This window comes from Drosophila nasuta, chromosome 2R, assembly GCF_023558535.2.
Source record: "Drosophila nasuta strain 15112-1781.00 chromosome 2R, ASM2355853v1, whole genome shotgun sequence".
NCBI lineage: Eukaryota > Metazoa > Arthropoda > Insecta > Diptera > Drosophilidae > Drosophila > Drosophila nasuta.
The window spans coordinates 10599028-10626493 of record NC_083456.1 but is presented as its reverse complement, the minus strand read 5'-3'; the positions used below and the strand labels follow the sequence as shown (position 1 = coordinate 10626493).

The 27466-nt window shown below is 38.8% G+C and overlaps 1 protein-coding gene across 6 annotated transcripts; it reads left to right on the top strand.

The window, feature by feature from the left end:
- The first annotated feature begins 1946 nt into the window (after positions 1-1946).
- On the top strand, positions 1947-26371 carry LOC132787566 (box A-binding factor). Of its 6 annotated transcripts, none has more exons than XM_060794690.1 (8): positions 1947-2732; positions 13723-15993; positions 20965-21400; positions 21495-21732; positions 22436-22608; positions 24105-24269; positions 24338-24491; positions 24629-26371. In XM_060794690.1, the coding sequence occupies exons 2-8, from the start codon at positions 13910-13912 to the stop codon at positions 25795-25797; spliced, it is 4419 nt and encodes a 1472-aa protein (XP_060650673.1). In that variant the 5' UTR covers positions 1947-2732; positions 13723-13909; the 3' UTR covers positions 25798-26371. The 6 variants fall into 6 exon arrangements, with proteins under 6 accessions (XP_060650673.1, XP_060650675.1, XP_060650674.1 ...); XM_060794692.1 differs by lacking the exon at positions 22436-22608 and adding an exon at positions 23144-23388 and having other exon boundaries at positions 25039-25594; XM_060794691.1 differs by lacking the exon at positions 22436-22608 and adding an exon at positions 23144-23388 and having other exon boundaries at positions 1948-2732; positions 14039-15993; positions 24629-26369.
- The last annotated feature ends 1095 nt before the right edge of the window (positions 26372-27466 follow it).

The window sequence follows — 27466 nt, the reverse complement described above, 5'->3', positions numbered from 1 at the left end:
CTTTTGCTGCTGCTTCTGTTTCTGTTGCTTCTGTTGCTGTTGCTTCTTGATAGACCGGCCACACCCACACACATCATTATCGGATTGAGGATCCGGGCCCTTTTTCTATAGTTTCTATTTGCCGATGTAGACGCCGTCGGCGCTTGCCTAAAGTTTCTCGCCATGCAGGTTATTTACCTTCTTATCTGACTTTTCTGGTTGCATTGTTTGAGAGTCTCGCTTCGGGTTTGCCTCTTATCAGAGTTTGCAATATGTTTCTAGTACGTCGCATACTCTGTCTAGCTCAAATGATAAGACTTTCCAGAGAGGCTGTTCGATTCATAAACCATAGGGGTAACTATCGAACAATGGTAGAACTACATAGTTGGTAATCTCTAAATTTTCTCTTCTCACAATGATCCTCACTTGAGTAAGTGTTTTTTAGAGTTATACAGGGTATTTAAAAGTCTTGGTTGACGTTGTTACTTGTTATCTCATGACGTCACCTAGTAATTCCTTAACACATTTTGCTTATCGTGTTTTTTCTTGCCTTATCGGTTTCAGTTTTATTTTCTTTTTTTGCTTTATTATCGTTTTTGTCTACCAGACACTCTGGCGTTGCCTTATTGATTTAATTGTTTCGTTCTACATTATAAACAAATCCAAAAAAGCGCCAGGGTAGCCCCGAAATTAGTCATCCCATATTGTTGGAAAGAACACTCAGATAAGTTAGAATAATGTGTTTAATAGCCACTTGTTTAAATAGAAAATAGATTCACTCGCAGTCTTACCATGGCTATTTAAAAGCTGTAAATGTTAATAATAATTCCAAAAAAATAAATAATTGTGAGAACAGTTTAATTTATATTATTAACAATAAGTTATTAAGTTCAAGCCAAGAACCCGGATCTTTTCAAAATAAAAAGATCATAGAGCATTTAAATACATATGTACTATATATTTAAAATATTTTGATTTGGCAATAAATCTGATGTCCATCATGAGCTTTATAAATAAAAATTTAATTAGACTATGTCTGTACTATAATCAAGGTGAATTCAATTGAGCTCTAAGCGACATCTTTCGCATTTTAATTTAGAAGTATATGAATTAGAGCATTTATAAATATAATATCTAAATTAGCCATAAGACTATTATTTGATTAAATGTGAAGCAACTGAACTTGAATATGATTGCGCTGCGATCTTCAATTCAGTGTCAATCAGTTTCAGTTTCAATGCTAATGCCGCAGTTATAGACATAAATACGTGCATTTATTATCATATGGTTTCCTTTTTACATGACTGCCACTGAGATAGTGGTAATCAGTGTTGGCGGTGTTCCCCAAGTTTCCGTAGACATCGTCACCAAAACAAAACCTTTCCCAAACGTATAGAAAATTGATAAGGATATATAACACACATACCCACGTACTACATAATCGTACAATCATATATATTCCATGTATGAGTGTGTGTGTTTATAGAGTATGAGAGACATACAGTTGGTCCGATAAGTATAGTCGCGCGACCGACGCGTGATGCAACTTAATCAAATCGGGTTTGGTCTCCTCTCTCCCTCTCTCGTTGACACACTCAACCTATATATATCTCTCTCTCTCTCCCTCTCTCTTTCCCGCTTGCGTGTGGCGTCTGTGGGGCTGGGTGGTCAATGGTCTGGGCTCAGATAGCCATATCTTGCGGGCTGCGTTCGTCCAATCAGAGAGTCAGCCAAACTATACAGGGAACAGTGACCAGGGAACGAGTTCGACCGTTTCTCCGATAATAAAGTTGCTACCGAGCTGACGAGTGTTACTCATTGGGTGTTGTTTACTGTTGTTGTTGTTGTTGTTGCTGCTGCTGTTTGTGTGTTGCGTTTTTGAAAAGGTGATATGAAATGTGCTCTGATAAGTTTTAATCAAGAATATTTTACTCGTATTGCTTTGGTGAGACCGGGGTCTCAGTCTCACGAGTAGCATTTGAAAAGTTGTAGTAGTAAGTCGCCGCTCGGATCGCTTCAGCTCGCACGGATCGCACCTACAGATGCGGGTGTCGTCATCCCTCTTCCGTGTCCCGTGTCCCGACTCCGGTGCCCCGCTTCCCGTGTCCCATTTTCCGGTTGTCCAATCCAGCTTTCTTTGTGGGCCGGGCCCTGGTGATAATCACAACGAAACTCTTGTGGGCGTGCAACACAAAATTTTTAACGTGAAAAACTACTCGATAGGGGAAAAAAATGATGCGCCGGCGCATGGAAAATCCATCTGTATGGAAATCAGCTATGGCGAAAATATTTGACCACAAAATGCAGCGAGTTTAACCAACAGCCAAGGGGCGCCCGGAAACCCCGAAAGAGTTGACATTCCGTCCGTGGTACGAGTAGCTTGGCTTTGCCTTTGCGGCCCTCTGTGACACATTTATGCGGTCGCATAAACAAGGTTAACGCCTACGAAATCTACACACATACACACGAGGAAATTTTCAAAATTTAACGCTTGCTTAACATTCGCATACGTGATCGAATGCCAGATGCCCTGAGTCTCCGGTGACGTTAACCGGCGCACAGCAAACTCATCATTACCCAACGATTGTCGGATCGACCACATGTGTCCACGTCAAACGCCCCTCATAATGAGCGCAACAGATCTTGAGTTAACCGTGGATTACTGTCCATCCAATCAATTCCAGTTATTCCCATATCCGTACTTTACACGAGTAATAATGACTCACGTGCCTGGTCAGCATTAACAACACATTGTAAGTATCCAAGAGTTCTATTTTTGTACGTATGTATGTTAAATTCGAAGAGTGGCTTACGCATACTTGCAATTAAATATGAAAAGTTCTCTTGTAATCTGTTTACATTACTATTTTCATAAAGCACTCATGGTGTGGTTAACATTTATAATATGAAAACCTAGTTTTCAACTTTAAAATGATTGTTAAATTCTACAGCAAACTATGGTATAAAAGTGGACTAAGTTGTTTTTATTTATTGCTACTCAATTACATCCTTGTCGATATATATATATATTTCGATATTTATTCGCTACTAGAACTCAAAACAGAAACCAGAAATTTGCAAGTAGTGTGTATTTTACTAAATATGTACAAATAAATTGAATATTATGTACATTTCTAGAAATATATGTGTAATTATGACGATCACATGAAACCAGCATGACGAGCAACGAACCCAAAAGCACAGCTACATAGCTACATAGCTACGAGCTGTGAGTACTCTGAGTACTCTGAGTAATTGCCATGGAGCAGGCGGAGGCGTATTTGTCGCTGGGAACGTGGCTGCTGGCGGGGGATGGGGATGGGTTCAAAGACGAGCGTTTGCATTGAGTAGGGGCATGGCTGGAGGGCAGGGGATGGGGCAGAGAAAGGCGCAAGTGCTCCACATATAAGTATTTGTGTACAAAATGTATTTAAATGTGTTATACGCTCGAAGCCGATCTGCGACCATAGCAAAAACTGTGGTCGTCGGCTTGTTGTATTGTACATCTGTGTGAGCGAGTGTTGCGAGTGTGTTGGTGTGCGGTCGACGGGCAACGACAGCCTTATCAATAGGCCCCTGGCATATAAGTATGGGAGTATAATATATGTTATATTGTGGAAAAAAAAGGCGTTGTTGCCGCGTCGCCTCGAAAAAATTTGAAAACAAAAGAAATACATACATATATGCATATACTGTCTGTATGTAATTTAATAAATATGTGTACAAGTAAATAAGTATGTATACAAAAGTATACAGAATCGCTTGGGCTCTTGTGACTTCCTGTCAAAGTTCAGTCATTTATAATATCAACTAATAATAAGTAAATGTGCTTCTACATCTTAGTATGTGCATTTTATAGCAAATTGAAAAGTTTCTAGAAAAAGTAAAGTACATCAATTGATTAGATACATATATGTGCATACATACATATATACTACAGATATGGTGCTCTGATTTCTCTTGGAAAGCACGACTCGAACTCTACGCAAACATTAACACGTGCAGCAGGATGACATATTCTTGTAAAATGAATGGCAAACAGAACATCCACAATATAAATTCGTTTGTTTAAGAACAATGGAAGAAACCGCGACAACAAATACCGCAAAAAGACGAAGACGATCCAAAATCACGGAACACACAATTTACATGACCGCAACGAGACGTAGATGGGATGTAGAGACACATGTTCGTGTACAAACTCAAACTCAAATTAAACATTAAAACAAAAAAAAAAAAAAACAAAACAAGACAGAAAAATTGTAGCATATAAAAGGAATTTTGTGAAATTCCGAAAGACAAACAGCAAACTCAAACTTCAACTCAAACATGCGACTTGACAGACAGACACCAGATACAAAGATACATTTGTGCACTTAATAGCACACAAAGTGAGCCAATATCTAGGATCCATATAGCCCAGGCCCAGCAGACCGCACCTACTACTCTATAGCACATATTGCTCTATTTGGAGGCATCATTCTCATTGACAGCGCGTGTCTCTGCCCTGAAGTACCTGTTGGACTCTACCTGTTCGTAATGTGTTTAACAGGATATGACCAAGACGTTGACGGTGACGGTGACGCTGACGAAGACGAAGACCCAGACGCAGACAAAGTTGTTCGTCCATTGGTTGGTTTACATTATAAACTGAGTTTAATTACCCAAACCGAACCTTGCTTTCACTGCCAAATGGTAGTCCCTATGTTTGCAGCATAAAAAATTAATGAGTTCCATTTGGCATGTTCTCAGACTGTGCTTCCTTTGGTTTTCATTCACAAATTTGGACGGGAAATTCCCTGGTTGCTGATGAATGAACAGTTTTCACTTACAAATGGGTTTTTAATGTGGTAATTCTAAAAAATGACTAAACCACTGGCACGTGGTCAAGGAAGTGACACTGCTCGATTGAAATTACTGAAATAATGTATCATCCGATATTTTTTTACATTTTAGTAATAAAATGTTTTTGGGTAATATCTGTAAAGGTTCATATTTCTACCTAACATCTATTTATGTTACATAAATTTAATCCAAACTAATCAAAATGTAATAAAATGTATAAAACGCATATGTTTTGAGTAGAAACAATTTGAATTCTTTTATTATTACATTTTAGTTGAGTAATAACGTACAAATTTATTTTTATTTATAAATTTATAAAATGTATTATATTAATAATATTACAAATCTTGAATATATTTATATATTTTTTAAGTAGCAATTTAATTAGTCATCGTTTACTAAAAATAACAGCAACTCGATCATCAAAGAAGCATTTTGGTAAAAAACCAGCACTTAAAGTAGACGCCCTAATTAGACAGCGCCAGGTATAACACAACTGAAACAAAAACACCAATATTCAAAATTATATAACATCTACACAAAGAAAGGAAAATAAATTTTCGCTTGACGCAGTCAGCCAAAACAAATTTATGAGCATTTTGTTTATTTGCTTTGGCACGTAGTTCGACGACTATGCCAACCATGGATGACGAGACCGAAAGGTAGACAGACCTCAGTGATGGTCATTTCTTTTCATGTACCTAGCAAACCTCGTGCGGTTGCTCACGAGTAATAAACAACACAAACAACAACTGGACAATGTACAATGTATGTGTGTGGATGTGTTTTCCTTTTCTTGTCATGATCAATCCTGATCCTGTCGGCGCGTGTTTCTATCTTTCGGTATTTACCTTTCGACAAATTGGCCTTGCCGGTTACCTAGCCGAGAGAGAGAGAGAAAGAGAGAGTGAGACATCATCTACCTGGTTGACATTCCCATGGCAAATGGCCGACGCCTCGATTAGTGATGATCAGTTTGGTTTGATCGTGGCTTTTTGACAGTTTTTAATATGACGACTATTTAAATAGGTTCAAGTGCTGTTTACTTTGCCTGTGGGAAAAACTCTCTAAATCCGAAATGTGCATCAAATGTGTAAGTAATATTACATCAAGATTTCAAGTCCCTTGAAGTCTTGGGTAGACTGTTTATTTGTATAATGTGTTCGATGCTCAGCTCAACTCTGGCGCATGCTCTTGGGTTTCATTGTTGATATTAGAAATTAGTTAAGTTGATTGGGTAATTTGCTGAAAGTTGTTTACCTATTGAATGTATTAATGTGACTTTATATAGCTGCAGAAAATTGCGAACAGAAAAACAATGAATGTAAATAGACCCCTTAATAATATTTACTCCTTACAAAACAAAATATGTAAGAAAATTATTAAGCTCTTAAGATTATTATTTTTTGTTAATTAAAAAATGTTGTATAAGTACTAGCAACTTGGACATGAACTTAAAGTCATAATTTTACCAAAAACAAATGTAGATAAAAATTGCAAATTTAAGAAATATAAGTTCTTAACTGGGATCATGTTTTAATAACTGAGATATAGACATTAAGTAAATATGTATTACATTTAATAGATGTCAACCGAAAATGTCCTTATCACGCAACTTAAGAAGATAGCAAACCAAAAGCCTTGCAATTAAAATAGTGTTAAGCAGTTGTTCTTAGGAGTCGTAAAGTGGTCCAGATAAGAGCGACCTCTCTTTTTGGGCATTGAAGACAGCAGCCAGACCGCAAGGCACTTGACTTGGAGTGGCGGTTTAATTGATATTATTAAAAGGCCATGAAGTAGTAGAATGGTTGGCCATATTGGTCATAATCCTACCAGATAACGATCCTGATAATTGTATCTGAAGATCAGTGCACTTTAAGTGCGAAATAATGTTTAGGGCACACGATAACCAGTCGAAGGATAATATCATTTGCTTGAAATATTAAAAATGCATAAATACGTCAACGACCATGACATGTGAGATGCGTTCTTCTTTATTTTTTGGTGTGCGAGCTTGGTGTACTTGACACTTGTTAGTTGGGGCAGGAAAAAAGAAACCCATTTCGGGGACCATAAATATGTCAAAATAATGTTGAGCCGATGGCTTAAGTGTGCGCCACACATAAATATCGACGGAATATGCATGTTCCACGTCTCATGGGATATACAAAAATGCTACATACATATATACTATACTCTTGTGCATAAGGGTATTTATTGCTTGCTTAATTTCGAAATTTCTTTGGTTTTATATACTCAGCTTATAAAAAACGCATTAGCTCATTATTTCTATATATTTTTTTTTTACCCAAGGTTTCTCATTTGCTTTTATGTGTTTTCTGCGTTTTCATGGGGCATTTGAGATTTTAAAGATGAACTGTGCTACGCTATGCTCCATTGACCAATGCTATTCGAGTGTGAAACACAGCACCTCGCAGCATAAACATTATCCTTTTGGGATACACACAAAATGACTTACAACTAATAAATCACATCATTAGCATGTAGCACTTGTGTTGCCTGACACTTTCCACGGCCCATTGATGATTTATGCCACAGATTTGTTTGTTGACACGCACTTTCAAGCTTGCCTTGCTTCGAGTTTTAACCCTGACTTGACTAGTAACAATTTACATACGGGCACTGGGTATTTTATTGGTAGTTGTTTTGAGGTCATTTACCGTTATTAGCATTTGTACTCAATGCATTTTGTTTATAAGCCATCTACAACGGTAAGCAACTCCTTATCGGACCCAACAAAGCATAACGTACGCTGTTCTAGGTGTCAACTGTGAGAACTTCAAGTCTGGCATGTGGGTTAGGCTTTGTGGTCTATGGGGCAATTGGCGTACTTAAACAACAAAATTATATCTGTTTCAAAACAAAAATTTTATAAGCTTGGGAATGTGAAAATATATCAAATAAATATTACACTCTTAATTAGATTTCGAAATAAAATATGGATTAAATTTGTAACATAGCGAATTCATAAGTAACTTGCCTGTTAATTTCTATAACAAGACTTATAAGGCATGCATCGATCGCGTGTTAACAAATATGTGACGTCTGTGCAAGTTTAAGGTTAAAGTTCCGTATAAATCACAGACACATGCAACCTACGAGCCCAATATTGAAAATGGAATCACATACTTATGCGTACATATATAAAATTATTCCATTTGTATTTTAAATAAATTGAAAATTTCTTAATGAGGCAGAACATTTGAACAACCAAAAATGAAGAATTGTATACATACATATGTATACATATAGAGGAATATGCTAAGCATATTATAATAAGGTTAAACACACATACTCGTGCATATAAAATACATATAGTACTTATTTATGAAATGTAATATATAAACAAGTATGTGTGTATGTAGTAGAACTGCTATTCCAAAGTGTAAACAAAAATCGTACGTCGGCTCCTCTGGCATGTGTCCGGCCCCGTCACAAGACTCAAAACTAAGTAGTCACAGGCCCCGAGACGATGTGACGGGATGAGACTCGTTGCCCGGCTGTTAACTTTGCGCTTTGCGATCTGTTCGCGTTATCAGTATCGAAGCATTTTGAATAATTTTATTTTGTTGTACTTTTGATTTTTTAATAACATATAATTTTCAAATTGCCACAAAGGTTAAATGAAATCAGAGGAACGTCGTGTTCAATGAGCCGACCCACTTGACGTGTTGCCACATTTTATTTTTTCCTTAGTTTTGGAATCATAAAAATGTTGTCGAAATGTCCAAACAGATCGTTCAAATAACGATAAAAATGCCATTAAAACACTATGTATCCATAGGGCTACCCAAAATCTTTTTACGACCATGCTTGGTTCAAGTATAACTGTATTGTAATCAGCTATTAGAATGACTCTCAAGTACATAGACCCACTGTCGTCATCCAACAAAGATTTTTATGACTTTTCCTCGTCTTTTTGGCGCGCCGTCTCGAGAATTGGCGAAAGATTCAGCGATCTGGCGATCCAGCACAAGTGAAAGAAAGACTCTCTTTAAAATGAAAAGTGCGGTCTTTCTGCTTTCATTTTCTCACGGCGCCTTGAGCTCTGGATCTAGCTCCCAAGCAGATCCTTGCCGTGACTTGTGTAATTCTACACGCGTCTCTTACAAGTACGCATGTTGTTTAAAATTTTGAAAAATTTAATTTTCGTTTCTCGGCCTTGTTCCACATATTAAAATTTTACGCATAATTATTGTAGAAAGAGTTGCCTTTACAATCCGCCCAGCTTCTATATTATTGTGTATATAAAGTATAGTTTACTTGTAAAAATATATGAAAATTTAACAAAAGTTCGTCAAAAAATTAGCATAACAAATAACCAATTAGAGAACATAAAATTATTACAATTATTGTTTGCTTTCAGGCAAACTTACATATTTATCGTAATATCACTCTTGAGTGATCAAAAGGAAGATTTTTTGTATCTTATAGACTTATAGCCTATTTCCACTGTCATTCAGGTTTTTTACATTTCCAACTGACTTTTTTCGTATCGGTTTTTACATGCCTAATATAGGTTTAGTTTGTTTAAAATTTTCTCGTGATTTAGAACGTTTTCGTTAAAGTGAATTCTTCAAATATTTTGTGATTGCTTTTAGATGTTCAGAGTCATTAATAATATATGCACATATTCTGTGGAATTCAATTTCTTTATCTGTTGGCGGTCTCAAACGGTTGCTGCTACATTAGCTTAAATTGTTGTTTAATTTTAAATGCTAGACTTACACAATGCACATTTCTACATACAATTATTTGTATGTATATGTACATTCGTAAGAATGTGTGTGCATGCACGCTCGTAACAGCCAACCACAACAACGACATTAACCACAACAATAACAACACTCCCAAGCAGTGAAACAACAATAACAACGAAGAATGCCTAAACAGGCCCGGCTCGGTCTGCCTCCCTCTGTACGTTGTATTGAGTTTGAGAGGCGTTGCTTAAAACTGACGCGCTGCTGGAGCGAGAGCGAATGAGAGAGCAAGTGACAGATTGTCCAAGCAAGTCGTATGTGCGATAAGGTCCGTTGCCTGCTAGCAAGCACAACAAGCACTGTCGTTGCAGCCAAGTAACAACAGTAATGAAGGAAGAGAGCGCACGCAGAGAGTGATATTCAAAGAGAACGAAAACAATAAGCAATGAGCGGCCAGGCAAGCAACCCATCAATGTGAGCGCCAAGTTTAGCTGTTATTGTTGTTACTTCTGCGACTGCGACTGGGGGTGCTGTTGCTGCTGCTGAGCGCAGGCGCTAGAAGCTGTACAGCAAACGAAACAAGCATAATGATTATGATTATGGTAACGACATGTGGAGCAAAGCAAATGCATATTCAAAGTACAAAGCACAAAATTTAATTGTATGAATGAAATAAGCAAGAAGAGTTCCAAAAGAGAGAGCGAAAGAGTACGCCAGAGAGTGTGAGGGAGATTGAGATTTGCTTTTGTGCTTAATCCATACACATAGTTGTTGTTGCCGCCATGATACAATTATAAAGATAGTCTCGTCCGCAAAAGCTTTCGTCAGTGCGTGTTCGTTTTTCGACGTTGACGTTCGACGAAGTAGCAAATTCGTGTATTGATTGTATATTGATTAGTTGTGTTTATTAAATATTTATAAATTAAATTCAAAATTTGTACACATCAAAATAGTCAAAAGAAATGAAATCAAATTGGTTGGTCATTGCCACTGCTCTATGCTGTTTGATAACTGTAGCTGAATCAATTTGCTGTCAAAAAGCCATGATTATCAAGTATAATGTCACTGGAAACCCCTGTGAAGTAGTTGGAGGCGAGAATTCGCGTCATGGCTGTATTATTAGGATTTGCGCTAATGGAATAGCAATGAAAAGAACCGATAACTACTGCGGCAAGGGACCATGCAACCGTAATGGCTGTGATTGCGAAGGAGGCTGTCATGTTGGAGATTGGGAAACCACTTTCCTTAAAAGACATGAGCGTTACAACATTATAATCATCGACATGGATATTCAACGATTGTTCTTTGGTTCTGGACCATGGAATTATATGACACAGATGTTTAAGTAATTTTCATAACCTAAACTATCATCACAAATACCTAATATTTTTTTTTTATAAGTTTTGCTTTTAAAAGATCATTTCTAATAAATGGATAAGACTGAAGTTATTTGTAATTAAGTAAAATCACTCCATCAACAGAAATAAACACATAAATTGCAACCAATTTTGAAATTATTTTTGTGTATTATTTGTGCGACCCACTTGACGTGTTGCCACATTATATTTTGTCTTTAGTTTTGAAATCAAAAAAAAAAAGGTTGTCGAAATGTTTGTACAGATCGTTGGTGCTACCTATTCAAATAACGATAAAAATGCCATTAAAATACTATGTATCCATAGGGCTACCCAAAATCTTTTTACGACCGTGCTTGGTTCTAGTATTGTAATCAACTATTCAAATGTCTCTCAAGTACTTAGACCCAATGTCGTCATCCAACATAGATTTTTATGACTTTTTTTTATCTTTTTGGCGCGTCGTCTCGGGGGAATTGGCGAAAGATTCAGCGATCTGGCGATCCAACACAAGTGAAAGGAAGACTCTCTTTAAAATGAAAAGTGCGGTCTTTCTGCTTTCATTTTCTCACGGCGCCTTGAGCTCTGGATCCAGCTCCCAAGCAGATCCTTGCCGTGACTTGTGTAATTCTACACGCGTCTCGTATGATATTTTATGTTCCTCTCTACAAGTACGCATGTTGTTTAAAATTTTGAAAAATTTAATTTTCTGTTCTCGACCTTGTTCCACATATTAAAATTTTACGCATAATTAGAAAGAGTTGCCTTTAGAATCCGCCCAGCTTCTATATTATTATCCACAACAAAACAAATGACTGACTCGTTAGTGGGGTACCTGAGGAATTTAACTAATTGTAGCAACTACAATAATTTCAGCTATTCAAAGATGGCTTGGGAAACTTGCTTAGAAAGTTTCCAAAAACTTTTTTACAAAGAATACTTTACTTGTAAAAATATATGAAAATTTAACAAAGGTAGAACCGACTGCCTTACTAAGGGCAAAGTATAGACCAGTGGAGATCCGTAGTTGTACCGGTGGAGCGTGTCTTTGTCTCAAAAGTCGCACAGTATGGATGCATTTTTGACAAAAAACCAGCAGCATCCTGGATGGTAGCCGTGAAATGAAGCTGATCCAATGAATTGCTTCTGATGTGCAAATCAAGTAGCTTCTCCAAAGTATTTAGCAGGAAAGAGGTTGGGCTGGGACCACATGGCTGCATTTGCCCGCCTTAGGCATGAAAATGGCCTTAGAGGTCCTCCAAAGAGTGGGGATATGACACTATGGGAGGGACTCCGTGTAAATCTCCGATAACCATGAACAATCGTAGATTTGCTGGCTTGCACCATCGCAGGTGCAAGTCTATCGAGACCGGGCGACCTTACCTTTGCAAAGGAGTCAATAGCGATAACTGGGAGTCTAGGAAAGAGCTGCTAGTCATAATTCGCTGTTCAAATACATCCCGGGAAATGAGCTGAGAGCAATGCCTCAAGAGTTTAGGCGCTGCTCTCCGTCCACACTCCATTGCCCAACTTGAGCAGACTCTGACTAGAAGCCTGCTTGGCCAGCAGCTTCCTCAGCCTGGAGGTGTCTTTAATGTTGTCCAGGTCTGAGCAAAAGGCTCTCTATGAGGACCTTTTAGATGAGCGGATCATTTTCTTGTCGGACTTCAGAAGAGACTTATACTCGTCCCAGCCATAGACTTTCTTCCTAGCAAGTTAAAACATGCTAGTAAGCTCGCCACGAAGAGATGAGATATATACATAGATTTCACTATTAACAAAAGTTCGTCAACAAATAGAATTATTAGATCTATTGTTTGCTTTCAAGCAAATTTACATATTTATACTAATATCACTTGGGAAAGATAAATAATATATGAACATATTCTGTGGAATTAAATTTCTTTATCTGTTGGGGGTCTCAAACGGCTGCTGCTACATTAGCTTAAATTGTTGTTAAATTTTAAATGCTAGACTTACACAATGCACATTTCTACATACAATTATTTGTATGTATATGTACATTCGTAAGAATGTGTGTGCATGCACGCTCGTAACAGCCAACCACAACAACGACATTAACCACAACAATAACAATACACCCAAGCAGTGAAACAACAATAACAACGAAGAATGCCTAAACAGGCCCGGCTCGGTCTGCCTCCCTCTGTACGTTGTATTGAGTTTGAGAGGCGTTGCTTAAAACTGACGCGCTGCTGGAGCGAGAGCGAATGAGAGAGCAAGTGACAGATTGTCCAAGCAAGTCGTATGTGCGATAAGGTCCGTTGCCTGCTAGCAAGCACAACAAGCACTGTTGTTGCAGCCAAGCCAACAGTAATGAAGGAAGAGAGCGCACGCAGAGAGTGATATTCAAAGAGAACGAAAACAGAAAGCAATGAGCGGCCAGGCAAGCAACCCATCAATGTGAGCGCCAAGTCTAGCTGTTATTGTTGTTACTTCTGCGACTGTGACTGGGGGAGCTGCTGCTGCTGCTGAGCGCAGGCGTTAGAAGCTGTACAGCAAACGAAACAATCATAATGATTATGATTATGGTAACGACATGTGGAGCAAAGCAAATGCATATTCAAAGTACAAAGCACAAAATTTAATTGTATGAATGAAATAAGCAAGAAGAGTTCCAAAAGAGAGAGCGAAAGAGTACGCCAGAGAGTGTGTGGGATGTTGAGATTTGCTTTTGTGCTTAATCCATACACATAGATGAATGTGTGTAAGGCTTGTGAGCACACATACATACTTAATTATTTCTATAGTTGCGTTTTAAAAACACTTTTTTTATGATTTTTGTTCGTTTCGAAATTAAGCGTGTGCTTCAGCTCAGTTTGTATAAAAAACGCGCCGGACTCGGACACGTACGTTGTTCACCGCGGATTATTTAGAACAAACGCCTAGGCGAGCAAGAGAGCTTGCCTAAGAAAGTAAAGCTGAACTTAGAAAGCGGCAAGTTCAGCTCAGTTGTTTGTGCACTCACTAGTAGAGAGTGGCAAAGTCATGACTAAGGTTAGCAAGAGCAAGGAAAAGGATAAGAGTGCCGTGGTTTCGCGGGGGTCTAGCGATTTATTGACGAACGCCGCAAATATGAAAAGCAAATATTCTAAATCGCTTTCTAATACCAAAAAGCCGACAGTACCGAAGGGTATGGCGATGAGCGACAAGGCGAAAGGATCAACAAATGCAAAAGCCACCGTTGTATTCGCATTCGGTCAAGCGCAACAGGCAGTTGCCGCGAAAGAGACGACAATAGAGGCGCAGGAGAACGCCGACGTCGGCAGCGACAGCGACGCGCGTAAACAACAACAACTACTGGTACAACAACAGCAGCAAATACAGCGAGCTAAGGCAGCGACGCCGAAGCCGACGTCGTCGTCGTCGTTCTTGTCGTCGTTGTCGCCGCTTGCCACAGCGAATTTATCGTCGACACTTGAGTCGAAGGCTCAGCCATCAGTTGCCAGTGAAACAGCGAAGCAAACGGTTACCCCGACCCAAGCAACCGCATTAACTACTACAACACGAGTGCCCGAAACAATAACAACAACGATCAGTGCGGCAGCGTCGAATGAGTTTGTTTATGAGCAGCAACAACATCAACAGATTTTAGGCAACAGTCCAAATAAAATTGTTGGAGACGAAACAGCAAATTCGAGTATCAATATTGATCAAGTCGAGTCCAAAATAGAGAACGAGTCAAAGCTAGAAACTACAGCAAAAACATTAACTACGGCAGTACCAACTAGTGATAAATATTACAAAATCGTTGATAAGTGCAAAAGTGAGATAAGTGACGAAAGCACCGCAACAACGACAGCAACAAATTTGCCGGTTGTAGTGATAAATAATAATCAGCAGAGTGACGCGAGTGAAAGTGTTGACAACAAAATCAAAAGTGAAGCAAATGAGCAAGAACAAACAGCAGCATCATCAGCAGCAGCAGCAGCAGAAACAACAACAATCACTGAGCTACCGTTGCATTATCGCGGTCTAAACAACTCGGTGATAATAGCCAACTATCAGCATCAGCAGCAGCAACAACAGCAAGAGCAACAGCAATTGCAACAAGTAGAGCAGCAGCAGCAAATATATGAGCAGCATCAATTTCTACAACATCAAATCCTAACCCAGCAGCAGCAGCAACAGGAACAGCAACAGCAACAGCAACAACAACAGCACGCCGGCTGGTTGGCCTACAACAATTGTGCTTACGATTTGACCAGCAGCAGCGCGGCAACAGCAGCAGCAGCAGCCAACGCTGTTGCAATCCAAAACAGTCAGCAACAACAACAGCAGCAGGAGAAGAGCGAATTGTATGCACTGACAGCAACAGCACCGCATTTGCTGCACTTTCCTTACCATCCGCATCCGCATCCACATTCGCATTCGCATCTCTACGAGCAGCCGTTAAGCGGCAGCAACAGCACGGATCCCATAATGCGCAACAACTTTGCGCTTTACAGCGTTTATGGCGGCGGGGGCGGTAGCGGTGGCGGTATTGGTGGCGCCCTTTCGCCCAGCACACACGAACAACAGCTGCAGCAACATGTGGTTGCTGTGGCCACAGCAGCGGCAGCCAACTCTGTGATTGCACACACCACACACAGCACGCCCAACATCGATGAGGTCATTCAGGATACGCTGAAGGACGAATGCTTCGACGATAATCACACTTCCAGCTATCATATGCTGACATCCGTGTCCGATCTGCAAGTGTTGAAGGAGGCAAATGCTGCTATGTATTCGATGACACACGACCAGCTGTTGCAACAGCAGCAGCAACAACAAAATCTGCATCACCATCAACTGCCCCAGCACCAACATCAGCAGCACCAACAACAACTGCAGCAGCAGTCGCTGCATCATCATCATCATCACAACAATTCGGCCAGTTCGGTGGGTGGCGATTCACCGTCGCCATCGCACACATTGTCTGCCCATGCCAGCGATGTGGCAACGTTGCACAGTTTCACCCAATTGACAAGTGCCCCACCCAGCAGCGGTCTTCACAGGGACAGCTATGGCAGCCTGTCGCCGGAGCACGGCAGCTTCTTTAGCACACAGCTCAGCCCCGTGCTGCAGAGCAGGTGAGTTGACACCCCATTAACAGTTAAATCCCCCAGGTATCGCTGTAGCATGAGCTCATTATTAAACCCCCGCCTCGCACGTGCCTTTCGATGAAAATCGTAGCGTCGCTTCGACGATTCGCACATCCAAAAGTCATGATCAGCGATTGTTGTCGCTGGTGTCGTTGTCGTTGTCGTTGTCGCTGTCGGTTTCTGATTCATGTTATTTTCTTCTGTTTGTGTTGTTCTTTTATTTTTGTTGTTCTCTGACTTTTGATTTTTGTTACGTTTCTCTATTAGTTCGTCATACTCATAAAAACGTAAATGTCACAATTGTTGCACTTGTTGCTTTGCCTAGAGTTCGACTTCGCTCCCACACCTCGGACTTAAAAGCTCTACAACTTGGAATACATTCACTTACGACATTCTCAGGTGGTTTGCTTTCTACATACGAAATAGCAGTAAATACACTTATGCCTATATACTTTCCTATAAATCTGGTATATAAGTATGCATTCCTATGGTCAGGCTAAACAAATCTGTTCCATGTTGTGCATCTTTTACTGCGGGAGCTTCGTACCCAGTTGCCTGTTTTCCCTGACTTTGGAATGTTTTTCGACATTTGTTTTCATACAGTTGGTTTCTTTCTGTTTTTTGTCGCATTTCGCTATGCAGAACATTTGAATAATATGTATATATATAGTGAGGCAGGTTATAACTCGGGGTAATAAGCTAAGATCAGTTAAGAACATTTTAATAAACGTCGAATATTTAAAATTTAAAATCAGTAACTGTCAGAATTTAGTAAACTGCTTTATCTTTATCATTTATCTTTGATTGCACTTTTTATTTAATTTTTTTATATATACTTTAAAATAGTAAAATTCTCTATATAATATACTATTAATATTATTGTAAATAAATGTGTCGCGCATTTTTGTACATTTATAAATCCGGAACAGTTCCATTTCTATAATAAATTTAAATATAATAAATATAAATAAAATACATAAACCATTGGCCGATTCTCTGCCTTTCATCGATTAGATCACTGCTGTTCTAAATATAGATTTTGTAACCGTTTTATAAGCATTTCGAGGGATTCCGATCACAAAATAGAGAAATCACAATAAAAAATATGCAGTTTGTGTACTCTTATTTATGTATGAGTATTTCCACAAATTCGTTTACAATTTCGCATACGCGATTTGCAGTCAAGCAGTCAGTCAGTCATTCAGTCATTCAGTGCTTCAGTTCCTCCCGAAAAAAGGCAGAGTCAAGCGAAATATCATAAACGAAGCGATCGCTCCAATTTCATAAACAAAAAACAAATGCAGTGTGCTAATTGTGGATATTAGTGAGTTAACTTTGGGTAAACGTTCGCTGATCGCTCGCAATGCTGACTCATGAGACTGCCCCCAAGTTGCACATAGTCAACTAGACTGATTCACACATATACACATACAAACATATATAAACATATATATATTCTTGGGGATGAGGTGGATTTTTGCCTAGTTGACTAACTCGACGGCCCTTAGAATGTGGCCAAGTGTAGCAAAACACAGCAGACATCAGACAGCAGAGACTGGGAGTCATGCTGGTTAAACGGCGAGCTGCAACACGTGTCAATGTTTTGGGCCACGCACGTGCCACACGAAAACTATTCAAATGTGGCATATGGCTAAGGGGGGCATGACCCGCATAATGCGGCAAACAACTCGAATATAAGCTGAAGCCAAGCTGCATTATGCAAAATGCAGTTCAAGCGCATTTTTCTAAATTGTTCTGCATATTCGGTTGCAAACCGAGTGTGTGAGGATACCGCCGGTCTTTGAATATATTCGAGTACCTATGATTACACAGACTGCGATCGTCACTGGGACTGGGACTGGGACTGAGACTGTGCCTGAGTAATTCAAAGCCACCTTCTGACATAGAAAACGAACTGTAACAAGACGTAAAACGAACAGCTTCAAACAACTCAAATTGGCTCACAACAACAATTCGCCAACTGACTCAGTACAGCCCCAATACATAGCTCCACAATTCCATTAAGGTGGCTACCCTGCGCAAATGAGACGACGAGCCTCTCGGGAAAAAGCTCAATAGCTAAGTAGACCCGCACAATGCCAGTTGGGGCCGCATCATATTTTATTTTTCCCTCATTCTCTCTCTCATTATAGTATTCCTAGCAAATTGTGTTTTTTTTTTTCGTGTGTTTTAATTGGAAAACGTGTTTTACATACATACTTACGAGCTATATACTCGTATATAATGCATATGTATAACATCTAAATTTACTTGGTGTTACGAGTATTACACAATTTTCAATTAGTTTTCAATGTTTATTTGACGCATTGTCAGCTTTACATGGTTCATAAAATATGCTCATGTCAGAAAGTAATATTCAATTAGTTGTTTTTGTTTGCAAAATCTTTAAGCTATACAAATAAAGTCTTTAATATAAATAATTTAATTTTTTTAATCTTAATATATATTTTAAATACGCGCCTAACTTCTTACTCAAGTCTAAGTCTATATGTTAGGTTTTATCTTCCATAAACTGTTTTCTATAATTAGTAACAAAAGCTTAGCTGCTATTCAGCACCCACTGCATAACTGGGCCATTGTTCTATGAGCTCAACCAAGTCACTTCAACCATCTTCATATCTGCTAAGTTCTAGTGGCATTTGGGCCCATCTGGACAGACCGGACGGAGTGCGGTTTGGGTGACGAGCGCACGTATGTGACTTTTGGTCAGTTTAGTTGTGCAGAAACCAGAAGAAGATATGAGATACGGCGGTAAGCTCACATATTCTATATGGAAAACAAGAAGTCTGCGCGAAATACTCACCTGCAGCAAACAGCAATATGTACTATAGCAACAACAACAACAACAACAACAACAACAACTGTAGCAACAATAACTAAGCGAACAACGATAAAATAATATCGTGCATTTTTATTGTCTTGGCACTTCCTATATACCGAGAACGTTGCCAAACAGCGTGCGACATCTCATATGTACACCATATTATAACTGCTGGTTATACTATATAGTATGTCTGTTTGTATAATATGTATGGTAGTATATGGCAATTTTAATTATTATATTCAAAGATTTGTCATGCTTTTTAGTTGTTGTTTTTGCTGTTATCAGTGAGCGCGTGCATCCAGAAATAATTGCAAACGACTGTCAAATAAAGTTCTGCGATATTTCTAAATTCTTGCATAGATTAGAATAGTTCTACAAAGCCTTATGTGTCCATACGACAAAGTATTCTGTTTTTCAATGATATTGAAAGGCTTTTAAAAATTTTTCAGATGATGTTGGTGTTTGGATAATATGAAAACTTTAGCATTTAAAGGGAATTTAAAGAAGAGAAATTGATTTTTTTAATTTATTGTTTATTTTTATAGAGTTTCTGATCTAATGATTTGTAATGTTGGTCAGTTTTGTTTTATGCCAGGAACAATAGATCATAAAAGTAGGTCAACAGAACGACAGATTACACATACTCTTTGACGCCACTTCGTTGCCTATAGTTGTTTTTATTTGCATCATTTGGGGGATTTTGTTGTAAATGTTTGTGGCTGTTATTGTTTTGTATTTCACACAGAAGTGTTTAACATGCATATGCATATGAATAGTGACATATGTACGCTGCATATATGTTTGTATATAGTATATCGGCGCATCTTGTTGAGATTTTTTGCCCTGACTTACACAGTCGCAATTGCAGTCGCAGAACAGTTAACTGGCGACGCGGCAGCGACGCCGACAGCAAGACAGCGCGTCGGCAGAGTCAACTGCATTGGCATAAAACTAAACCCGACTCAAGTCATTATGCAAACGCGCGTGCCCCGTTTCGGTTGTTGTATCGTCTGACCAGTTGACTGTATTTGTGACTTTGGAAAAAACATAAAAAAGAAAATAACAAAATATATGTGCCTCGAAATTTTCGATTGTTTTCGTCTTCCTGATTCCCGCTTGACCTCGCGGGTGGTTTATGTGAATCGTATTCGGAATCGTCGTCGCCATCGTTTTAATCGGGTCCAGCTTAAAAGCTCATAAAAATTAGAATTGTATTTTGAATTATCGATCAAAAAGGGTTGTAAAAGACAATGGAGAATATTTAACTATTGATTTTCAATTGTTTTTCTGTGCTAACTGTATAGCTTCATCTGCTTGTTGCATGTATAAGTGTATGTGTGTGTGCTGGGATGTACATGTGTTAATGAAGAACTCTTTAGCTTTGCCACACTTTTCGTGATCAACTTCCGATCCACATCAACATACAGACAAATGTCCAGTTAGCAGTTTATGTTTTGTGTTCCGTTGATTTGTTTATGCCACAATAATTCCAAAAAAATCGACTCTTGCGGCCAAGTGTAGCGAAAATATTTGCATAGGCTACCGTTTAGCAGCCTCTTGGGGAATTTGAGTGGAATAAACAAAAACAGCTAACGGCTTTTACTTTTAATTAAAACTTTTATGCACGACACACATGTGCACACTCTCACACATACACACACGAATGTATTAATTTCGGCTCATAAACATGTCAAAAGTGGACGCTTGGTGGTCCAGCAACAACAATGAGAACGTTATAGTTCTGTAATGTAAACAATGCACAGCAATGTTAATTAGCAGTTTTGTTTTACATCAGCTGTCACAGCCCTTTAACACTAACAGCAACACTTTGCTCAACTTAACAGCAGCTGTAAACAGAAAAAAACGCCCACAAATCGCGATCAAATGCCAAGCAAGCGGTTTTAAGCGCGCAAGAAGTGTACAAAGCTTAGAACTAAACTTTTGAAATAAAAAAAAAATAAATAAATAAAGAAAACATGTTTTTTTCCAATTATAATAATATGTATTTGAAGAACTACTGCTATAGGTAATGTGGCAGTTAAATTATGCAAATAATTGAAGGCAATTTTAACGAGTTAATATTAATAAACGCATATAATTTCAAATCTTTGCAGCTCTGTCTATGCAGGTCCTCTGCTTGCCTCCGCCGCCAATGGCATGCAATATGGCATGCAGACAGTGGCCTCACCCACTCACATGCAACAGCAACATCACCAGCACCAGCAGCAACAGCAACTGCAGCAACATCATCAGCATCACAACTCCACCAGCAACAGTCCAGGTCCTGTAGGTCTACTCCACACCAGCGGCTCAACAGCAACTGGAGCCACCGGGCACAGTTCGCTGCTGGACGATGGCTATGGCTCGCCCAAGAGCAGCCACAGTGGCCACGGCGGTGGCGGTGGCGGTGGCGGTGGTGGCACCTTGCCCGCCTTTCAGCGCATTGCACCCGCCAGCGGAGGTGCTGGATATGGCAGTGGCGTGGCCAATGGATCTGGCAGCAGCGCTGAACGTGCTGGCTACGCATCGCTGGCCAATTACCGCGCACATGTAAGTCGACAAATCAAGAAAAGAGTGTAGCTCCAATTCCTTCAATTTGCTGACTTCTCTTCCTCTTCCTCTCTCCTGTCTCCTCTCGTTGCAGAGCGATGCCTGGCCAGGTCATTATGAGCCAATTAGCTACGCGCCCAGTGGCAACAGTCAGGCTCAGTTGGGCGGCGGCGGAGGTGCTGCAGTGACCAATGTGATACGCAATGGACGCGCTGTGGCAGCTGCTGCCGCTGCAGCGGTTGTCGATGGTGTTGCCAACGCTGGCGTTGATCCTGCACGCTTCTTGGCCGCCAATGCCGCACATCTCTCCGCCTCGGCGTCATTAACAGCAAGTAAGTGCCGCAATATGCTATATACACAATAGTTGTTAGGTCTAGTCTAGGCATAAGTCGAGCCACAAAACCAAAAATCCTCGACCCAGTTCTAGGTAGAATTTCACACCAAATAGTCGTCAGCTATTTGCGTAACCTGTGCAAACCTCGGCCAGACACAGCAATTGGTGCCAACTGTTCGTTTGTCTGAGCGGGTTTTGGAAAAGGATCAATACATACATTTTGAAAGAACCTTAAGAACCAGAATAAAGTATAGAATAGTAGAATTTTTGTTTATTAAAAACATTCTTTTTTTTATTATTTCTATATTTACGAATACAATTTCTTTCGTATAGCATATTTGAGAATAATTCTATACCCATTAAGTTATTTATAATTTATATATTCTATAAACATTGATCTTAAGTATAACGTATAATAAATTCAATTAATTTTTTATCAACTCTTGAAATCGAACAAAAAAACAAAACTACAAAAACAAACAACACAACAAACAGTCTTATGAATATCTAAATAAATAATAATCAACAAATAAAATAATATAATACTATAATAATAACAAAAAGAACAAATTCAAAAACGTTTGTCACACATCCACACACACATACTTAAAAACAAAAAAATCTAAAAAAAAAAGTTACAATCCAAAAATATTGCAAATACAACAATTTTCGATTTAATTCTATACTTCAAATTTCCAAAGCATTGCTCGATGCCGATTTTTTCACTGAGGGGCGAGAATGTGTCAATTGTGGTGCGATTTCAACCCCATTATGGCGAAGGGATAACACGGGACACTATTTATGCAATGCCTGCGGCTTGTATCATAAAATGAACGGCATGAATCGACCACTAATTAAACAGCCTAGAAGATTGGTAAATGTCAACACCACAACCACAACTATAACAACTACAACCTCAAACAACAACAACAATTTTCAAACCAAGTATTACTAACAAATCAAAAACCAACATAAAACAAATCAGTTAAACATTTGCTTTTGTGTGGAACAAAATTTGTCAAAGAACAGAAAAAAAAACAGAGATCAATTATAGATGTTAATAGCCGATTTATCTGGGAGGAGCATGATAGAGATCCTTAGATCCTTGAATAATAATGGGCTAAATGAACTTATAGAAATCCGCCAGCCAGGCTGCAGTTGCGTGCAACGTTCTCGCTTCTTTCGTTGAAATCTGAATCTAAAAAAATTATGGAACCAAGAAATGCATAAAGAGAAAATTAATTGAATTTATTATATTAGTCCAGCACTAATTAGTTGTGTATGCCTCAAAAACCCCCAAACAACAAATAATTTAAATATCAACAACAACAACCAACAACAAAAATTTAAAACAAAAACAACAACAACGTTTTCCTTCATTACAACAAATTCTAATTGCATTATTACAGTGGCCGCTGAATCAGGCGGGGATTTCTATAAGAGCTACCCATTTAATGTGGCCACAAGTAGCCGCAGTAAGGCAGCATCTACAAATGCCAACAGCGCTGCCGGTTCTGGTTCTGGTTCCGGATCCGGTTCCAGCGCCGGTGCCGGTGTCGGTGCCATTGCCGGACACGGCTCAACGTCAGCGACAACGACTTCATCGCCGCTCGACGACCACGAGCACGTTAGCCGCGCCAATTCGAGACGCTTGGTAGGTCGTCCCCATTAATTACGAATAGCCAAACAGCCAAACCAAATAAAAATACCAATATCAATACCAATACCAATACCAATACCAATACCAATACCAATACTAGTACCAAACCAATACCCGTATCGAACCAAGCAACCAAAACCAATATAAATGCCATAAACCAAACCAAGTAAAAACCAACTTAAACCAAATTAACACAAATCTCCAACTCCAACTAATTAATTAACTTATTAAATACTATTGTACAAAGAGTAGCTCGTATTTATTCAGAAAACTAACACTAACACTAACATTTGTTACTTATGAAAAGTAAATAATGATATGATAGATAGATGATAGAATTAAAAATTGCTTAATAATTCATTTGTAAATTATATATGCATATGATATAATCAAAATATAGTTTACTGCTTGCTATATTAAAATAGACATTGCAGATTTTATAATTTTTGATATTTACATAGCTTGAATATATTTTTAATTAATTTTTAGTTAGTTTGGTTGTACTGCATGTGTTATATTCTTTTTACTAACCGTTGTTTGGTTTGTTTGGTTTTTAGCTAGAACTGTTTTTCCATTTAAAATGAAAATGTTGTTCCACATCAAAAGCAAAAGTTTTTAGAACGAATAACCACACTCTCCCAACTCACACACACTCACACATATACTGTTACACTGCGACACTCACTAATTCGCGAATTTGAATTCTACAGAGCGCTTCGAGACGTGCTGGCATGTCCTGCTCCAATTGCCAGACCAGCTACACATCACTGTGGCGTCGGAATCCAGGCGGAGAGCCCGTTTGCAATGCCTGTGGCCTGTACTTTAAGCTACACAACGTGGTGCGTCCTTTGACCATGAAGAAGGACACGATACAGGTGAGTGACATACTTGGAATATAGTTGAGCTCTGTAACTAATTTCGTAACTCTTCAATTCTTTGATAGAAACGCAAACGCAAGCCGAAGGGCACCAAGAGCGAGAAGTCGAAAAAGATGCGCTCCTCACAGGCTGCATTGATGAGCAGCAATGCCAGTGCTTGCCACAGTGTGGCAATGCAACTGGAAGGTCATGGGCAGCAACAAATGGATGTCAATGATGGTGAGTTGAGTTGTTTAGAAAACTGAGAGAATAATTTTGCATTCATTCTTTCACTTTGTGTTGCACGCATGCCTAACTTGTGATGTCTGCTTTCTCTCTCTCTCTTTCTATTTTTTGTACTCGTCTCGTTGTGTCAGAAATGAAACCACTTACATACATGTCATATGCATCGCAGCAACAGCTCCAGCAACAACAGCTAAGCACTGAGCAACATTCATCAGCGGCCAGCTCACCACAAAGCATGGCATCCTCCTCATTATCACCCAATGCAACATCCCAACAACAGCAGCAACAGCTCTGTGCTGGCCTGGACATGTCGCCCACATCCTCCTACCAAATGTCGCCCATTAACATGCAATTGCAGCAGCAGCAGCAACAGCAACCATGCAGCATGCAACACTCACCTAACACACCAACATCTGCCATGTCCCAATCCATGTACTCGACGCCATCGCCCACGCAGCTTCACAATAATAACAACAACACATTGTTTAATCATAACAACAACAACAACAGCAGCAATGAAAATAACAAACAAATTATTCAGAAATATCTGCAAGCTCAGCAATTGAGCAGCAACAGCAGCAGCAACAGCAACAGCAACAACAACAACAGCAGCAGCAACAGCGACCAACAATTATTGGCACAGCAGCAACTTATGCAACACCTGATGCCGAACTCAATTACGGCAGCAGCAGCAGCTGCAGCAGCAGCGGCGGCTGCGGCGGCGGCGATCAACACAGCGATCAAATCGGAGGCAACCACCAACAGCAGCAGCAACAACAGCAGCAGCACCACCACCAGCAAGCAATTGGCTGCCATCACAACAACAACAACACAGACAACGGCATCGAACACACTATCCTCACTGAGTCTCAACAGCAACAACAGCAGCAGCAACATTATCAGTCTGCAAAATCCATATCAACAGCAGGCGCTTGGTCAGACGGAGATGCCCTTGTGTAAGTCGGCGCTGAGTGGTCGCTCCTCGTCGCCCTACTATCTGAATCATCTGACCGATGAGGAGCAACCGAGCATCATAAAAATGGAGCAATTGGAGCACCATCAACAGCAGCATCAGCAACAGCTCCAACATCAGCAACAGCAACATGATGACATGCTGCTAAGCCGTGCAACATCGATCGATGAGCACTACGAACTAGAAGCCTATCATCGCCAGCAGCAACAGCAGCAGCAACAGCAACAGTTTGCCAACTATGCGTTGCATGCTGTGGCACAGCAGCAACTAAACGAATTTGGACGCAAACATGGCGTTGAGCGCGAGACTGTCGTTAAAATGGAGTAATTATGAATTCAAATTGATGAATTTGATAACAGAATAATATTGTTATGACCAAAGATATTGTTGTTACATAAAATCTCACACTGCTCCAAAGAAACTTATATCCATTCTTAGGCTAAGCATATCAATTGCGTAAACAATTCAAACTTGCAACAGCTCCAAATAACACACACTCGTTTTGTATATACATTTCAGCAATTTGAATTGACATTTCCATTAAGCCCAACTACTCGAGTTTTTGTTATTTAAAATTTAGTTTAATTTTTAGCGAAATGTCAGCAACCAAAACGAAAAAAACAACAAAAAAATAGCACTATGGGGTTGATTAAATTGTTTAGTCCAATATTTTATACCATTTGTTGTAATTTTAATATACGAATAACACTTGAGATTTCCAAACATAAAAATCCAATTAGAATTTTAAGTACTATAATATTCGTTCAATAATGACACTATCAAAAGACAAATCAAAATAATCTCATGCAATTTTAGTTAATAATTTATCTATTTTTTATATATATTCATATTTTTAAAGTCAAATTAAGTTTTAGTTTCGTACAATTTTTACTCCATTTTGTAATATTAATATTATTATTATTATTTTTGAACAAATAAAAGATAAATATCCAAAGTTGAAAATGTTTTTAATACTATACTTGTTCACTTTAAGTTGCCCTGAAGGCCTTGAATGTAACAAATCAGAAGGTCAAAATACCAGGTGATCATGAACTCCCTGCAGAAAGTCACTTGGTCCACGTGTAAGTAAACAGACTTTACTTTCTCCGGTTTGAGGGTTCCTAAGATCAAAAGAATTGACCCTATTTAATTATCTCTGAGCTGCTGAACGTTCATCTCAAGTAAGATGATCTTTATTCCTATAGAATCACACATTTGTGTTATGGTGCTTATTTGCATGTTCAAATTATCCGCCGGCAGTTAATGATCGAAAATTTTGTTATCGATTTACCACCACACCTGGTGTCGAAGCTAATGCTACAATGTAATCGTTAACAGTATGTTAACGCATTTTGCTGCTCCTGTTAGTCTACATTAATCCAGATAGATTGCATACTTTTCGGTGCTAATACAATTAAAATGTTTCAAATAGCGGATATATTTTTATGTAATTAGTTTAAATATTAGAAAAAAATAATATATTTCAAAAGCCAAAGGCAGCCAGCGCTAGTAAATTTACGCTAGGTTATAAATTAATTTATAATCTTTGCCTTTAATAAATAAATAAATACATATTTCAAAACTATGCAAGCTCATGAATTTAATTTTGGGAATACCATAATAGGCGTATGAATTAAATTTTAAGAAGACTATATCATATAAATAAAAATATAGAAAAATAAAGTATTGTGAGCAGCTCTAGGTTTTTAATAGTTTACGAGGAGGGATTTCCTATTAAATAACTATGATATGTAAAGCATCATGGTATTCAGATGAATTTAAATATAAGAGCTTGGTACCCAGTTATTATCCAAGTTGTGAATAAACACAATCTCCATACATATACGAGTACGAGTACATTATTTTTTTATATGCCGCCATTTATGAAAGCGACATTTTCCATGTGATAAGATAACGTTGGATTGCTGAGTACGCATTTTGCTGTGCTCTCTATTTATATTTGATTTTTTTGCTCTATTTCTTCGTGATTAAAGTT

What these genes read in the sequence shown, in the direction of transcription:
- LOC132787566 (XM_060794689.1), top strand. Translation starts at nt 13,910, where the DNA reads ATGACTAAGGTTAGCAAGAGCAAGGAAAAGGATAAGAGTGCCGTGGTT. An exon ending in TGGCCAATTACCGCGCACAT is followed by an intron (nt 21,401 to 21,494) that starts GTAAGTCGACAA and finishes CTCTCGTTGCAG; the next exon opens with AGCGATGCCTGGCCAGGTCA. An exon ending in CTCGGCGTCATTAACAGCAA is followed by an intron (nt 21,733 to 23,143) that starts GTAAGTGCCGCA and finishes GCATTATTACAG; the next exon opens with TGGCCGCTGAATCAGGCGGG.